Here is an 18,701-nt window from a genome sequence, read left to right as displayed (position 1 = left end):
TCTGGGCTGAAACAGGCCAGCAGGACCACGCAGGAAGAGCTTTTGCCTTGTAATTCCATTAAATATAAACCAAGGTTGATACCATAAGTATGCCCAAGAGTATTAGTCCTTACACAGCATTATACACACAATATAGAGATGTCCCGCTGCATTAACATTTACTACTATTTTGACCCTGTTGACTAACAGAGGGCAATGACTTCAGAACCCCTCCCAATATGCACAGCGTGCCTCAGGTTCTTTTGCTCCTCTTTGAAGTCATTTACAGCACAGGCTTAAAGAAGGGAAACAGAAGCAAATCCCTGCCTGTCTCCCCACCCAAGTCTCTTTGCTAGAAAGGAATAAGCTTTACAAGTAAAATTCGTAATCTACAGAAGCAGCAGAAACTTTAGAAAACGTCATCTGGTCAATACTACTGTCATACTCATTCACAGCTTTTCGCTTGTTGCTGAGAAATACAATTGTGAGCCTATGAACGCCCTAGGGGCATCCAGAGCTGTTCTGTTGCTATCAGAACACTGTGTCTCTCCTATCAGTGACAGCTATTTGACCATGCTATAGCTTCCCTGCTATCCTGTTTCTGAGCGTCTGTCCCATCGTTCAGGAATATCATTCAGCTACCATCTATTTCTCTTCACTCCCCCATCTTCCTGTTTCTCATGGTTGTTTTGTTCATTCTTTTTAAGAGTGCACAAATAGATTTCAAATAAACTTTCTTGTAATGGGATTAAATAATCTCCAACTTTCTTTCCCCTACTAGCTAATGCTTACTCTATAATGAAAGTATGTTCTCTACACCACACACATCCTGAACACAAGTTTCTTCTTAATCTATGGTCTAGTACTTCATTTCTAAAAATACACACAGGAATGAAGAGAAACTCACAGCTACTTTGTGGCTTCTCGCAAGAAGCCACAGACATGAATGGAAGGGTCTCTGCAACTGGAGAATCATTTGCTACTCTTAACATTTCTAGCATAGCTTTCAAGTATTTGCTCTTCCACCAAAGCAGTATGAATACACATATACACATGCCTGCCTACCCAATTCTGAAGTACAGTGATTTTTATTTCCTAGATGGACTTTTGGAGGTTTAACCACGCAGCTCCACAAGAAAGGAAAAATTCCTAACAGCTAATATCTCACATCACCACCTTAAGGGCACAAAATTCTTTTAAATCTACCAAAACCTACTCACTCCAATTACTGAGGTCATATTTCAGATATTTAGTTTCAATACTTAAAACTCCTATGTCATTTTTCATTCAATACCTTCTCATCTTTTTTCACAAAATCCTATTACACAAAAAATTCTGTACTGCAAAATGTTTTGCCTATTAAGATATGGGAAATCCCCTTGCCCTTTCAGTCCTCCAAGAATGGGAGTCAAAAGGAAAAAAGTTTGGGGAGGTTTTCTCCCACCCAGGAAGAGTTTTACTTGTACCAATTGATTTGTTCTATCACTTTCTGAAAATGGATTTTCTTCAATAGGATTTTATATTTCCTGATATCAAAAGGCCCTCCCTAGTAATTGCATTTCCTACAGGTGTCCTGTTCTAAGAAACAGAAGCACACTTTCCCTTTGGAGATGAAGCTATTTTCCCCTCTTATTTTTGTCTCCTCAATCCTAATATACACAGAGCATCATGAACTTAATAGCAAAACAGAGAGAATATATGGTTTTCCCAGAGAGGAAACTCCCCTGTGACACAGGGAAATGAGAACACTTCTCAATTTGTCCAAGTATGAATAGTAAGAGTCTGGAGGAGAAACAAAGGTGCAGGAAGTCAGTTTTCTTATGAAATAAGCTCTACTTTGAGAGACCATAGTAGTCAATATGCATTTTGGGAAAGAGCAAGTAAATGGCATTTACTTTACTTAGCATTTACCATTAGTCATGTCTAACTTTGGTTTCATGATATCTGAGCATTGAGGAAAAGCCCTATGGCATTACTCTTTTGCTCTTAACAGGCACAAGATCCTACTGCAGCTATAATTAGTATTTGGATCCATTACTGACTACAGTTAGAAAAGCTTAAACTTCGAAGCAAGTCTGCTGACCCAAAAAGTCTTAAGAGCCACAAACAGTAATCAGTGCTGTGGAAATCCACCACAAGGATTCTTCACAAAACGAGAAGCTCCAAAACAGTAATGTGTAAGCCACCTCAAGTATGTGTACACATCTATGTGGTTGGCTTTGGGATTTTTGGGGTGGAGGGAGGGGATATGAAGGGTACCATGTTTCAGTGGTTTTGTTAATGAGGCAGGGGTGGAAGGAAGAAGGGAAAGCAGAGGAGGCACCAGCATTTCAAAGTCTGAAGAATAAACAGCCTCTAATCTGATAAAAGATGGCGCAAAATTCTTCTACCTGGGGCTAGGAATAAAGGCTGAGAATCCAGGCACATTTGTAGGATAGGAAAATTCCATTTCTATGGATAACCCAAGGACATCCTTACAGGACACAATTCCCTGCTCCTAACACTGTGAATTCTTCCACTAGGGAGCCAAGTAGATGCACAGAGTGCCAAAGTAACTATCCACCCTCCAGCTCCACCAGTAAATAAGCGTCACTGGCTTTCTGTGAGGAGAGGGGACTCCAGAAACCACAGTGCTACCCACTTCTACAAGACACAGTTTGCATCTGAGTATCTTTGGTACAAGGAGTTACTCAAATGAGATCCTCCAAGAGGATGAAAGTTGAGACATTCACCCTGGATAATGCTATAAAGCAACAGAAAATAAACATTTAGACAGATGGATGATCTGCCATCTCCCTGTTCCAGCCCTGATCAACTATCCAGCAGCACAGACCAAGGCATCTCTGCCCTGCTCAGGTTGGGCAACAGGGGAGGAAGTAGAGATCTTCAGAGATCTTCCAAGCTCTCTACTTCTTCTGTGAAGGTTTGTAAAATAGCTCTCCCCTTTTTGCATGTTACAGGAAACTTAAGAGATTCACTTGTATAAAAGGTAGTTTGTATAAAGGCCATTGTTCAAATAGCTTTGTACAAGAGCTATTAATCACATTTCAGCTAGCACAAACTCTGGAACTCAAGGAAGTATAAGAATCTAAGGAACAGTTTAAAAATTGCAGTTCTGAGCACAAAACAATGAATGGCCAAGAGCCACAAGATGTGCTGAGAAAGAACCTGTCATATACATTTTTGTGTTTATGCAAATGTTACATGCAAGTGCAAGCGCTTGTTTTATACCTGTAAGCACTGTATCTACGAATAAACAGAGCTCTAGGCACCAACCAACAAGACACTGCCTGCAAACCAGAAATCAACGTGCAGTTTGTTATATGTGAAGCTTGATATTAATATGGATAATGCCTATCCTTTGTAATTTTAAACACAACAGCCTCACATCCAAACAGAGAACCATATTATAAAAGCACTGCAGAGGTGTAGCAGAATTCATGAGTCACTCACAAGCTGGTGTTCTTAAAGAAAAAAAAGGCAACTTTAAAGTTTATTTTGCCTTTTTAATTGGATCTCCTCCTTTTCATAACAAATACATATTTATGATCCCTGGTACATATGCAGTATTATCCATTCTTTATTTTTATTGGGCAGAAAACAAGGGGGAAAGAAGCAACACTTCAGAATTAATTTTTCCCCTTTCAGTGAAGGAAAAGGATATTAGGGTCTGCATTTTCTTCAAGGTGGAGGTGTATCAGGCTGCTGTTCAAAGGGATGGTCTATGCCTTTTATTTTAAAGGTGTATTCCTGCTTACTCCCCCGGGCCAGCTCTGATGTTTGAACCCTATGGTGAACTGGTACAGGGAACTGAACCACTGGACAGCTGAATTAAGGCGGGGAGAAAGTGACCAGACTAGAGAAAAAGGGCAGAATATGTACTAGTCTGACCTCTTTCAGATAGCTGCATGCTGCTGTGAAAAGGCAATTGGTGTCCAAGAGCTGCCTCCTATACAACGGGGAAAAAAATCCTGTCTGTTACTAGTAATAGCCCAACTCTCAATTCAATATCAAAAGTACAATCAATCTATTCTGTACAGACATTTCCCACTGGAAAAGTAATGTTTTTTGGGTTTTTAATCCTCCAGCCTCAACTTGGCTGTACATTGCAGAAATAATTGTTTATTGACATCATTTTACCATAAAGCAGGATAAACAATAACATTTTATTTCATTGCAATTGCTAACACTTGGCTCTTTTCCTAAGAGAAAAAAAACCAAATGTGTTCCTTCTATTTGGAGTAAGTGTTTTTTTGTTGTGTCTACCAAGTTACAGAAACCTTTACTAGAAGAACATAAGCACTGGAAGGTATTGCTTTCAGCTCAGTCCTACTGGAGCCAATTCAGAATAATCTCACCAGTACTGACAGCCATAACTCCCAAGCAAACTATGGAGAAGTCGTTTTGCTTTGCTTACTATAAGTCTAATACTAATATTAAAATAATACTAGGAGCACATAGAAGCAGAAGCACAAGTGTCTCCATACCTAAGCCTCACAGCATGACCAGTTACCCTTTATTTTTTCATCTCTGCTTCAAGATGCTTGGTACTACCCACAGCTACAGCCAAACAAAACATTTTCAGTAACAGATGTCTTTTCATTCGTTTTTGAAGACTAGGCAGTCCTCAACTTTCATGTGGGTATGAACACACTAAAGACTGTTCTGTAGCTCTAGTCAGTAGCATTTGGGAAAGTAAAGAAATACTAACATGCAGACAGTCATACCTAAAATACTGTGTTAAAGGCTCCCAGGGTCTTACTTGGGTACTGTTTCACTCAACCTCCAATCCTAACACAAACAATTAAAGTAAGACATTTCAAGAGGAAGGCCTGGTTGGCACATTTAGGAGCACAAGTACAAAAAACAGCCTAAACCCTGCTTTCACTTGTGTTTAGCCTATGATCTCTCTGCAAAAGAAAGCTGTCAGACGAGGTCACTGAAATACCAGTTGCCCTCCCGTCCCCCTCTAATTCTTTGCATCCTTGGACACACAGGGTGTTCTTTCCCAAAGAACTGTGGGAGAGCTTGAGGGCCACTCAAGTTACGCTGTGCAGAGATTCATCATCCGCTTTTGTCCCAAACCTAAGCAATACAAACACATTGCTGGCCCCAGAATAGCAGGGCAGCTTGGCTGGGTTTCTGTGGCCCTGTTCTTCATCCCAGGTTAGGTGCAGGCAGGGAAGTAAGTGTCCAGGCCAGCTACAGCCAAGACTGACTCTGTTACAGCAATCTGATCCTCAGGGACACACTTATTTCTGCCAACTGCAACAGTTCCAGCAGGGTCATTCTCTCTACTGAGGACAGCAAGCATTTAGCATTTTAGTTTATGATAGTTTCAGACGTAAGTTTAAAAAAAGTCAAAGGAAAAAAACTTATTAACTGCAGCATCTCCCCCTCTAGAGGAAGGGTGCTAGTTTGGTCTTGTGGACATTGCTAGGAGAGGTATTGAACTATACTCACCTTTCCCATTCCTCAAGCCCATGGTTTTGTTGATACAGGAGAGACCATGCCAATTGCTTAACTATGAAAAGAAAGGAGCAGCCGCAGGAGGGGATGATGGAGACCATTTGGGATCCAGCATCTGTTATTAGGTCACTGGGTTCCCACATACTGTTGCAGCTCAAACTGCCTCTAGTTTTCACATGAAGCTGTTGTTGGCAAAAACTTCCCAGAGATAACGGCTCCGTCTGGACCCAAACTGACCCACCTAGCTCTGCCAAATGAATCTCAGAATACATTCTCCAACACAACTTCCTGACTTGACAGTCTGCAAGCAGATTTTTTTTCTGTGGTTTCACTCATTCCATATACCAATGAGTCAGAAACTAGAAGAAACCATAAGTCTAACCTGGTAGTAGGCTGAAAACCCAGGCTTTAAACTGGTCACCCTGGACACAATGGCTTTTTTACAGGTACAGAGCAGCATAACATCCAGTTAAAAAAGCAGCAGTGATCTCTATGATGTAAGAATGATAAGTGACATAGACCACTGCTCATTTAAGTAAGTAAATAACAAAGTATTCAACATTCCCTAAAGTTACTCAAAACCCACACATTTCTATCATATTATCATTCTTTTAGAACTTGTTAGGTAAGTGTTTTATGAAACAGAATTTATTAATTCTTCTCCTTACTCTGCAGACAAACAGATCTCCTTTCTCAGTGGCAGGTGCCACAGTGATATGATGTTCACACACAAGTGTGAACCAGTTGACCAGTTCAAGTCCAGATTTTGCACAAGAGGACACTGACAATTCTATCATGGTATCAAAGTGTAGATTCACTCTAATTTGCCATAAAAGGCTTTAAAGCAGGGACTAGCTTAATGAAGCTGCTATCAATTATGGAAGTATATAAGATAAGCTATCCCAGACTCATTCCTTTTACTTAGAAAACCTTTAAAAGCCTGACTGCCACATGCATGGAAGGTGAACACTGCTCCTGCAAGGAACCTAGTAAAGACAATATTAAGTAACTGTAAATGCTGGGGAATAAAGGTTATTTATGTCCCCCCAGAAAGACATGAGGCCAAATTATGTACCAAGTAAGTATTTCCTCTCCTGAAGTTAAGAGTTAGGTTCTGCTCTCACATGCTGTCCCACAAACCAAAAGACAAACTAGGGAGAAATGCTTCAAATTCCCAGATACGTGCTTTCTTGGAATATTCATTTTGAACAGTTCATGTGGCATGATATTCTTTCATGTTTCTTTAGCTTTTTTAAATTCAAGGTATGTATTTTCAATTTGGAATTTCAAGCTTTTCTGCTTCTATCTTTCCTTCTGAATCAAATAATGCATTTTCTTCCATATTCTCCTGTATCAAGAAAACAAGAAAGCAGCCAGATAAAATCCTGTTATCGGAGTAATGAAGCCCCCATAATATGAAGACATTAAAGTCACAACACTGTTAAGAGATGAACTTTCAAAAAAAGTTCAGCAGCACGTACAGCTTACCATTTTGTCAAAAAACTTTCTTCACATTGAATATAAAGCCTGAGCTGTCAGGTGCTTCCATGTACTGCCCTCACTATGAGGTGGGACATGCAGCCCAATTAAAAATTGCAGGGTTTTTTCTCCCGATACCAGCAAAGTCATGCAGTCAGAACTCAGATACCACAGTTCGCACTGAGACTTGTGGAATTCTCATGTCACCAAAGGTGTAAAGCATCTAAGACATTTGAAAATGCTGGTGAACCCCCTCATGTTCATTTTTAATCCATCACGTGCAAGCGCACAGAACCGAAAAAAGCTGCAGTTTAGCTTGTTTGTAATTCAGCAATTCTGCTTTAAGTAACTGAAGCTGCAGAAGTATTTCACCACTCTGCCTAGGATTTTGCAAAGTGGCTTTATTTAAGCCACACACTTCAAGCATCTCTCATTTCACAGTTGCACTGCTTTTGCTGTCTGTGGCAGAGATCATTTTCCCTTTGATTCCCCAAAAACATTCCCTCATTTTTGAAATGCATAACCTGACACAGTACACGTGTTCAGCAAGTAACACTTAAGAGTATGCTTTCCACAGTATGCACACATAGCAGTCTCTCCAGAAACCAGCATGCTAGTGTCTGGTTATGATTAATACTGGCCTGTGAGTAATGCCACATGTTAACAATTCTGTCCTGCTCATGACTCCAGTCCGCGGCTGGAGTAAGTGTGCAAGGAGCAGATGGAGCCAGCATCAGAGTTCAGTTAAAGAACAGGTTATCAAGTGCCGCGGTTTTGGTTTAAAGCCAGTGGCAGCACTCTGCCTTGCCACACGGGCAAGGAGCAGGGGGAGTGTTAGAAAGCAGTTTTCCTTACCTTCCTGCAGTAGCTGCCTGTTTGAAGACATCTGTACTTTTCCTTTTTTTTTTTGTAATAAAAAGATCACATTCAATGCAAAGATTGGTATGCAGTAATGCTATGTTAACGAGCAAGGTAAAAACATCCGGCCCAAGAGTCATTAACCTTCTTCAGATGTCCCCATGAAGGTCTCCCAACAGTTTCTGGATGAATAATCTTATTACAGGACAGAAGAAAGTAGAAGTCTAATCTCCACAAAGCCTCTTACTTGTACTGGGCAATAGATCAGCCAGAGACAAGACAAGAAACTGGGGTGCAGGAATAGATGAAAAATGCCTTCTCCTCCAGCCAGGATTGTCTACTCATTGGCAAGTTTACTGAATAACGAGTTGATCTCCAATAAAACACTAACTCTTAACCTGACATTTGTTAAAGACATCTGTACCCTTCTAGCTTGAGGGAGCTAAGTAAAACCATGCTGTCTTGCATTGTTACTACAGAACTGAATGAACAGGAGGACAGTTTCTGTAGCAGCATCCTGAAAGTCTGCAAGTTTTATTTCATTGCTGAACCAGGACTGACACAAGCTTACACAACGATTTACGCATCTCAAAGTGGTATACAGAGGATGGATTTGACCACCTCTTCTCACCTCTCCCCCATGCAGAAGGTTGCCAAGAGTGAAGCTCTCACACACACAAAGCCCCAAGACAGGCAATGTTCACAGTTGAGGAACTCTCCACACAAGTTCCTTTGCATGGATTCAAAAAGCCATGCCACAGGCAACTACAGAAAGCATTATTCAACCCACATGAAGTTAGGATCTTCATAATAAAGAATTCTTTGCTTCCTTGCCAAATGCTGCATTTTTTTCATATCCTAGTAGGTTACACAAACAAGGTCCGAAGTCCACGCTGCTCAGCACATATTCTATTGTACTGTGTTCAACTAGAGGTGGCCTCTCAGTACTGCAGCAAGTGGGAAGGTCTGGGGGTGGGCAGCAGCCAGGGAACACAGAGGTTTTAATTAACAGATGCAAGGTTTGAAAATAGCAACTCCTTTCTCTCAGTCTGTACAGCTGAGAAGTCCTCCAGACCACCACCATTTCCCCAGGCTGCAGCCAGCAGGACTCTCCTTACACATACATGTGACAGAGGTCAGACAGATTCAGATCCCTGCCAAATGACTGTAATCCAGTCAGTATTAAGTTATAAGCCATACATATTGCCACACACCTAGCAAGTTTTTTCTTGTCTCTAAGTTTTGTGCTGCTGAGCAGCGGCAGTATCACATTCTCATGTTGCTCAACAAAATCATGCACGGAGAAGTCGGATCAGAAGGGTATGGCTGAACCCAGTGGAGCAAATCAGTATTAGGATGCTATATAATAGTAATTACTCCACCGTACGATGGAAACAGTGGTTTCTATTTTTGGAATCGTATCACAAGTGGACCTATGTAATTTTGGAAACTACTAGTCATAATGAGCAAATAAAGACACATTAAAAAAAAAACAGCTGACAGACAGGAAGTTGCACTATATTCTAGTCAAATCCAGGACATAATACTTTTATGAATTCTTTATATTTACGTTAGATAAAGTAGATAAAGATAGGTAAGAGAGGGGAGAGGAACTAAACAGGTTTAGCCATAAACAAGCTGCAATGATAGTTCCAAACTGAATATTGAGCTTCTGAAAAAGCTTTATTTAAAAATAAAGTTAAAAAGATAATGTTATAAAATTAAAGTCATACTGAAGAGCCACTCCTTTCTGTATAGTTTGAATAATGTGTCCACTCACTGTGGCTGTTACACTATTGCCAAGAGACAGGAAGAAAACTAAAATGCGATCAAGATGAGAATGCAAATTGAATCCGAGTTCTGTGAAGATCCCAGCATGTATGTATTATGTTAGCAATTTACATCCAGGACTAGAGCCTAATTGTAGTACTACATTAACAAAGTTGCACAAAATTGTTTAGTACTTTCTGTGTTACAAATTAGCAGGGAGAGAACAACCAAACCAGTCTTTCAGCGTTACAAAGCTTATCCCAGGAGTGACTAGGATAATTTTCCCTAGCTGACTTGGAACAGCTTGAACTGAAACACAGTAGGCTCCAACTGAAGCATTAGTGAATTGATCTTATTAGTATTTAATTCCACAGACAGCTCTGTCCCCTAACTTCCCTCACTCTCTCTCCCTGCCTCTACAAGACAGGAGAAAATTAAAAGGAATTTAAAAATTCACGTTTATCTGCTGTTTTATGCTTATGGTCCCACCCACATTTGATCAGGGTTTAACTTTACCTTTTTGTTTTTTAAATGGGCTTTGCATGTTCCATTAAGACAGACATGTCTTATTATATATTTTTATATGGCTTACAATACTTTCAATATAACTAAATCTACATAGCAGCATATTTTCCAAACCCACTTATCACCAGGTTCACAAAAGCCAATTACCATATTAAGTGTTTTTAGGCACTTGAACATAATTCTACTTCTTGTCCCAGTATCAGTGGTGTTCCCTTACAACCTAATGAGAAATCTTCAATTATCTCAAACAAGCATCCTACAAAAGCACTGTCCCTTGCACAATGCAGCTAAGTAAGTATTTCCATTTTTGTATGGGGTAACTAACAGACTTTTTGTTGCTATTCAGATGGAAAGAGCATACTTACTGCTAGGAAGAGCATGCAGTACATGGAGAATGAAGAATGGCCAGAGTAAAATGATAGTCTGGAAGAGAAGAAAAATCAGACATCTCATTATTTTTCTCGGTCTACAACGATACTAGTTTATCTTACACAAGCAAACTATTAAAATGCAAACATCTCCATACTTTCTTTTCAAGGAGACTATCCAGGCTGACAACAGCTTTTCACAAACAGCACAGACTTGATGCTCAGCAGCTATCCTATTCCAGCATTAAGTTAATCTCCACATCAGGTAGAAACTACCAGTCCTTTGATTGAAGTTCAAACAGCAAGTGAATGCATCCTCAAAGACTGAAATAAAGCGTCCTTTAAAGCAGTATATTTATTTCATCTTCTTGATAAATACCAGAAAACTATTATCATTTTTTTCTAAATTACTTATCTGATAGTCACAGTATGTGTATGAGAAAAATTAACACATTAATCACCCCAAACCAATTAGTTGCATTTCGTCACCATCAAGACACAGTAGTTAACAATGCAAATCTAGATGTTTATACCATGTATACATATGTATACCTTCGTTAAGTGTACTGATTCATAAAGACCACGATCATCTATCATTGAAGCGCAGAGGGAAATGCAGGAAGGCAGTTCATTAGCCAGCCAACTGCAAAAGATGACACCTCATCTAATATTTGTTGAAATAGCTTCATACTTGGCTCTCTCATTTAAACAGTGTCAACTTTGCCTTCAACTCATGAAGGCTTCTACAGCAGGGCCAGACTGAAGGGGACTGGACAGTCGATGCTGACAGTTCAGTGTGCCTTTGGCAAGGTCCTCCCCTGCAAAGGTGGCTTCTTCGAGGAGCTGAGTACCACAGCTGGAAAATAAATCCCACCCACATCTTCATCAAGAGGAGAGAGCAAAATGGAAAGACATTTCTAATTCTGTCTTAAGCAGAGATATGAAAGAAACTGTACTGACACTCTTTTTTTCTATTTTAAACGCAGAGCCTTGTAATGGTGCTGCTTCACAGGTCTCAGACAGGCTTCTGTGCAATTTAGCTACGTAACTAACACAGCCCTCCACACACAAACAAGGCCAACAATAAAGTTTCATAGCTCTCCAGACTGCCCTCCGTATCCAGCAGGTCCCTGTTTTGGTGCCTCAGCCAGGCAGAGAGCCTGAGGCCAGGGAAATTCCTGGTCAAGGGAAACATTTCCACTCTTCAGAGAGTAACGAAGGCAGCTCTGATACACTGTAAGATAACTGGGTTAATCATTCACTACTCAAATACCACAAAGAAGGCAATAAAACAATCTTGTGCATAAGCGGAACTGCAAAACTTCCTGCATTAATTCGCATATATAAAATTACAAAACTGCATCAGGTACTAGGAAAAAAAACCCCACATAAAATTTCCTCCATAGGTTTTAGAATTCTTGGTTTATAGTTGATTCAAAGCACTGCAAATAGCTTTCCGTTTCAAAGGTACTAGTTAAGCAATTTTGAAAAGAATAAGATGACTCTGTGTGTGTGACTATATTATATATAAATACATATATATGCATACATATATATACACACAGAGATATTTTTCAATTTGGTTCTTAAAAAAATGTATTGATAATGTGTTATCTTCAGATATTTACAATTCAAAAACATTAAGATTACATTTTAGCTAGACATCCCTTCTCCACTTTAGTACTTTTTAACTCTTCATCAGTGAAATTCTCTGGGCTAGAGTCCACTACGAAAGCCAATACAATAAGGATATTGAAGACCTCTGTCTTTCAGACAAACATGCCATCTGAGCCACATGTAGTATTTTATCCACTCACTTTGGAGCTATTCCTGTTGTCCATAAGATGATGTTTCCTACAGTTTCTGAGGGCAACCTGTTGCCAACTGAAGGAATTCAGAAGGCTATTAAGCAAGAGAAGGAATAAATACAATTCTTCAAGTTTATTTTGGAATTCCTATACCATTTTAAAGGTGTTTTTGACTACTGGCATTCTTGGTTTTAGGAATGCATTAGCCCAATGTAACGTTAAGAATGCCTTGTTCTAAGTTCAATGCATTCTCATCAGGCATAGATAAGCATGCTGTGCATGACTGAAAATGTTGTGCTGAGCACATAAAGTATTGCCAGAAATATAACTGGGACACAGTATTGATCCAACTTGTACATTGTGCAATCCCAGTGAAATTTCTTTGGCAATACCGCTGTCTCTAGAGTTCTTTGTAATAAACAGACATTTTTTAAAAAAATAAATCTTAAAATCATTTCAAACACTAAGCTTGACAATGGAAAAGTTTCCCAATGATTCCTCAGCATGCAAACAAATCTTCCCAAAGCCATGAGAACATCCTGTCTATCAAACCAGCCTAGCAGCTGCCTAGGCTTCTTTGTGATCATACTGGAAGTGCTGGCTTGCCACAAGGCAGCATTTCAAAAACAAATTTTTACTTAAAAAAACCCAAACCAGTATTTACTAGTCCAAGGAATGCATAAGTATTAGAAAAAGATGAACTTATAAATAAAATGGTATAGACATCTCTCAAAAGCTCTACCCTTTGATAATGAAGGAAAGGCTAAATTATCCCAGTAGAAATTTGCAAGTCAGATTTCAGGACATCTGTTTCAAATGAATACTGGAACAGCATCCAGTGAAAGTGTAGCATCATGAAATAGAGTTGGTAAGTACAAAGTCTTCTTTTGATTCTTTCTAAAATGTCAGAGTGAGACATCAAAAGAACAGCTTTGCAGAGATTCATGCCTTTTACTCCATCAATACTTACCTTCTTCACATCACTTCCGATGTGAGACACAATGCTTGATTTTAACAGGAAAAAGCATAAGCTTTAGTTGTTTCCACTTACCAAATGGCAATTACTACCAAGTTGGAAGAATGCCTTAAGCAGTAATACTATACCAGTTTCAGGTCTCAATTGAGCTCTCAGTTTCCAATGTATATAGTACAGCTAGACATCCCAAAAAGGTCGTAAACCAAGGTAATTTAAGGGCTGTTTAGCTTTTTGAAATTTAGTTTTGCCCCAGATTTCACATGGTTTACAACAGAGGTAAAAGTAAAAAAAAACCCTTTCTTAAAAAGTTACAGTAAAAAGAAAAAGAAAGTTAAAAACCTTCCTTAAAAAGGTGGCCATAAGACTGATTACAATTAATGACTACAGTTTGCTATTGTAAGTCTGCATTTTTAAAGACTACCTGGAAAAATAATCAAAAGCACAAACAATTCCTACAAGAAATAATTGAACTGGACTACTCAGTACTTTTAGCTGGGATTTCTAATCCCAGATAAGCAAGTCTAAAACAGATTGCCTTGCAGGACTTGACACTGACTATTTCATTCTGTTCTATTCCTTTGCATGCACAACGGCAACTCAGCCCAGGGAGCAGAGCCCACCTGACAGAAGGTACCATTTCCTCAATTAGTGGAAAAATTAAACATAACAAACAGTAAATAAAAGGATCATTTGTCTTACACTTGCAAGATAGAGTGTATTTTAAGTAGTAAGTTCTGCTTGGCAGTATTTTGTAAAGTGCATTTATTTAATGAGTGAATTACTGAACACTGGAGCTCAGTAAAGAAACTCAGTATCTTGACTCCATATTATGTCTTTGTAAGGACACCTAAATGTGCAGAAACATTTAAGCAAAGTGCAGGAGTCTTGACAGGGAAGTTAATAGTCTTAGTGAAATACAAGACTAGGAAATAGCTAAATACATATGGCACAGTGGAACATCAAATGGTGAGAAAGTAAGTGTTAGAAATGACAGTAGAAAGCGATAAATAAGAAGAAAGCGCATCTTGTGGTGCCATAATAAACCTAGCAGAGGCTTAATGATACGGAATTTTCCCAATATAACTATCGAATTATGGAATGATCTCTTAGAGAAAAAACAGGATCTCTTAGAGAAAAAACAGCAAAGCATATGCACATTTTCACATCAAAGCAAATAAACCTCCCCACTGGATTAGCCAACAAGTCCTTTCTATCCTCAAGATCTCTGGATTCTCCAAGTCTGACTCAAAGCTTCCACTGACATTTGTGTTGCCCATTCCATTGATGTGGAGGGGGAAAGTGCCAGACAGAGCTGCAGCTCACCATGTCTGTGTCGAGTAAGCCAGAGAGCTCCACGTGCTTGTCAGGGAAACACTCTTAGAATTTGAGTGCCGTGAGGACATGGATTAGTAAAGTGGTAGTCCTATGCTTAAACTGAAGCACCGTGTTCTTTAAAGTGCATTTTCTCTGCATTCAGCAGTCAACATGTTTTCACAGCATCTGCTCTTTTCTTAAGTGCTAGACTTGCACAAGTACAACTTTCAAGATGAGATGGGGTTCAAAGGTTTGAGGACTCTGAAATTAGGTGCTTCTGCAATTATTGCAAAGAAATGTCTAGGTAAATGAACAAGGAGTTCCTCTATTTAACAATATCAGCAACTAATCAGAAACCCGTTTTCAAAAGACAACATTCCCAATTTCTCCACTTTCTTCCTTCTCTCCCAGTAGTTAAACCCAGACATAAGTACAAAGCCTTACATGTACAGAAACATAAAAGCTTCCAGAGTCTTTCCAATTAAGTAACCCTCATCTGGACAGTTTTATTGATAGAGGTGTCTGACATGAGTCTTACTAATAATATTAAATGCCTTGCAGAATTCCCTAATCATATTTGGGGTGAGGGGTAGATCCACTCAGCTCCACTTTAAGCAGTGGCAGATAGTGAGAAAGCTTTGCCAATGTTGACACTTAATACACATGAGACTATGGCCATTTTTCTGCAGGCAGTTACATATTTTTCCTTTTACAGGCTATCTTACCTTATGCTTTATCTTACAGATATGACCTTATGCTTTATCTTACAGATATGAAAGTGTCCTGCTTATCCTAGTGACATAAAACAGATCTAGCAGGTTCTAGGAAGAAACAGGCAGTCTTTTTCTAATTTTTAACAACCTTCCCCATCACCACACTTTTGAAACAAGCCCTGCAGGTGGTGCAAGAAACAGGTGTATAAAGTAACCTTTTCCCAAGCTCAGGATCAACATGAAGGAAGTGTTTTTCCTCAGTTATGAGTACTACAAGGCTTGTCTTCACTGCCTTGTAGTGGCAGTGGTTGACCAGATTTTGAAGTTAAAAACTTCTGCTGGAATAATTTGTTGGGGTATGGGCGCGTGTGTGTGTGTGTGTTTCCTCCTCTCTGGGAATTAGAGAAATATCTCAGAATACATCCCAAGTATGCATATATCATGTAAATTTTATTTATTTAAACAGTAGTATTACACACTGATGGAACAATCTAATTGGGCAATGACTAGTTAGCTAGCTATTCTACATCTGTAAGCAGTGGTTTGTACCAGCAGCTACTAGAGGAATAAACTTCACTAAGAAGAACTACTCATCCCGTACGATTTTCTTTCCCTCCCCCCAAATTGAGCAACAGTCAACTCGCATCTTGGACTTCCAAATACTCCAAAGTTTTATCTATGGAGCAAGAAGTTACCAACTTCTGGCACTCATTCCAAAACACAATCATGTATGTTCTGAGCTCTCGATATTACAAAGTCCAGCCAACTGGGGTGCTGCAATGGCATTGTACATGCACATTGCAAAACCACTACAAAGCAAGTTCACTTTGTCACTCAATTTGACTTTGTCACTCAATTTAATTCAACACACAAAAGGAAAGTTTAGCTTTTCCACTACATTTCTAGCTAGCCTCCTCGAAGGGGGGTGTGGTGCACTGTGGTGTTGGTGGGGTGGGTGGTAGGGGTGACACCAGGACTTTGTTTACTTCTATTTCCTAGTAATCCCCTCTCAGGAAAGAGTAAAAGTGAAAATAGCCGCAAGGGGGACGCAAACCAAACTTCTAGAGACTAATAGTTTGCTCTCACATGCATCAGATTACAGGCTTCTGTTCCATTAACCATGTCTGCACAAGTTATCCACATAATACTGTTCTGACTCACAGGAGTGTTATTATCATTTTACATAAAAGGAATGAGAACAAAAAAAGATAATCCCTGTATAATCAGGGATTTGACTGTTATTCCCTCTTGAAGAAACAGCTTTGGGCATGAAGCGCTTGGCAAGTGTGCAGAACCATTTCCCCCAACAGATTTTTGTAATCTTTGAAGGGGAAAAATGGAAGGGAGGTTGCAGGAGAACCATCGGCACTAAGGGGATTTCAGTTCCCATGGCACTGTTTGAGCAATACACAGTTATACACATGTCCGAAGTTTTATCTTAAGACTTTTCTATTAACTTGGATATAAGCTTTGCAAATCAGCGAAATTCTCTTCCACTGAGAAGCGCTAATTCATATTAGGGCAAAGTGGATGCAAGATCAGAAATGTGATCCAGATTGCAGAAATGCATCTCAATTGGTTACAGCATGTTCACCTTTCAGATTTGATTCTCCCTACTGCCAGTTAATTTCTATTACAAGGGCAGCTCTTTTTGCTTCTACATCAAGTACAGCCCCATTTCATCATCCACTGTAGCTCAGAAGCTTCTAAAGTTTTCATATTTAAGGACTCTTCACTAACATTTCAGCTTTTTCCTTCCATGTAAAATTAAGTGTAGGTGCCCTGACTAAGCTGCAATTCTCAGAAGTAGTGAATAATTTCATTAGGACTGGAAGTGTTCCTAAATCAGCCACATTACACCTTGACTAACAGTAAGGACAGAAGGTTGAGAAGCAGTGTTTAAGGAAAAAGTTGCACCATTTGGATAATAGTACACATATGTGACCTTCCATGCATCCCTTTCAACTGCTTTGGTATTCAAGCTCCTCGAGATTTTTTTTTTTCATCTGTCTTTTCAGAAGTGGAAGCTACTAAGTTAACCTCTGGTGGGAACTCCTGAATGTACAAATTTCAGTACTGTAGAGCACTTTACAAGTTAAAAGCTCCATAACAGAAATAATCAGAATGCTACACACAACATACCAATATGCCCCTAGCAAACATGTAGTTAATAAGTCTGGAGCAGCTTTAGGTAAATTTCTGATTCATGATGCTGTTAGAATCTGCCAGATTAAATAAGTAATCCGTTTAGTAATGCTCGAATGATTAAGTGGTGTTTGATTTTTGATAAATCTTTAAGAAGTTTCAAAACAAAACATGGGAACATTTCACACAAGCTAAATTATTTTAATGTAAAATAATGCTTCATCCTAGAAATACTCCCATTACTGAGACAGGCCAGGGAGCAGGGAGAGGGAGAGACAGGAACAATTGCTTAATAGAGATGGGTTAACTTGCAAATGTCCAGTCTCTTGGCTTAGGTTTAAAAATTCCAAAGCAAACCAACTGCAAAAGCTATCTAATGAAACAGGTGAAAACAAAAGCATTCATTAATGTATGACGTTTGTTTTGGGTTGCTTTTTTTAGTTTTGAAGGCGTACGTAGAACAGAGAACATGTGACTTTCAAAAGTGTGGTTGAACTTCAAAACAAAGTTACACATGTTAGCCCCACACCAATTGTCTGGCACGGATGCCTAGGTACTGGGAACTTCGAGTGATTTAACTGCACCCACCGGCATGCACGAGTACAACCTGCAAGAGAGCTCTAAGCAAAGCTAAACTAAAATTCCTGGCAAATGACTGGTAAAGGGCACCACCTTGGCCATTGCGTTGAAATAAGTTATCAAGGTCAAAACAGTCAGCTCCTGTTTTCCTAAAGACTTATTTGAAGATTACATTTTGAGTTTGCAATGGCAGATTACACACAGCTTGTTTTAAGTGCAGTCAGCACAGGAGCAATACATCGACTGAAGTAAGGAACTGCTTTTTTCTTTAGACTTCTGAGTTGTAATATGAATCTGTACATTAATAATATAATTGTTATTATGAACCTTAACAGCTGCGTTATCTGTTACCACAAACCAAACTAAGTAAGACACAGACTGAAATTAGAGAACCTGAACTATCCAAAGATAAATTCAACTTGAGAGAAAGTGCCTCACACACACACACTCGTGCTAGCTGCATAGGTCTGCTTTGGAGCCTAACAGAGTTGAGACTGCACAGAGTGCCCCTCTGAAGCAGCTAGACTTGTACAACATGGCTTATTATTTTATTTACTCCTTAAGGTTCAAAGGTTTCACTTTTGTGTATGTACTTAGTGAGCTGATGAACAAACCAGAAAGGACAGCTACTTGGATCTCCCCAGATTTTCAGTGTTCTTCTGAACGCAGAACTCTGAACTTGCAGGTCCCACCCCAATATCCATACTCAAATAAAAAG

The 18,701-nt window shown here is 39.3% G+C and overlaps 1 protein-coding gene across 2 annotated transcripts in view; it reads right to left on the bottom strand.

The window, feature by feature from the left end:
• PLPP1 (phospholipid phosphatase 1) overlaps positions 1-18,701 on the bottom strand; it is a 67,489-nt gene that overhangs the window by 5,198 nt on the left and 43,590 nt on the right. For both annotated transcript variants that reach the window (XM_063319336.1, XM_063319335.1), the window contains exon 4: positions 10,446-10,503. In XM_063319336.1, coding sequence (XP_063175406.1) covers positions 10,446-10,503 — 58 coding nt within the window. The remainder of the gene's footprint in view (positions 1-10,445; positions 10,504-18,701) is intronic.

The sequence above is a fragment of the Chroicocephalus ridibundus genome, chromosome Z (genome assembly GCF_963924245.1).
Source record: "Chroicocephalus ridibundus chromosome Z, bChrRid1.1, whole genome shotgun sequence".
In the NCBI taxonomy this organism is placed as follows: Eukaryota; Metazoa; Chordata; class Aves; order Charadriiformes; family Laridae; genus Chroicocephalus; species Chroicocephalus ridibundus.
The sequence above is the reverse complement of the archived record's forward strand: the minus strand, read 5'-3'. Positions and strand labels throughout refer to the sequence as shown.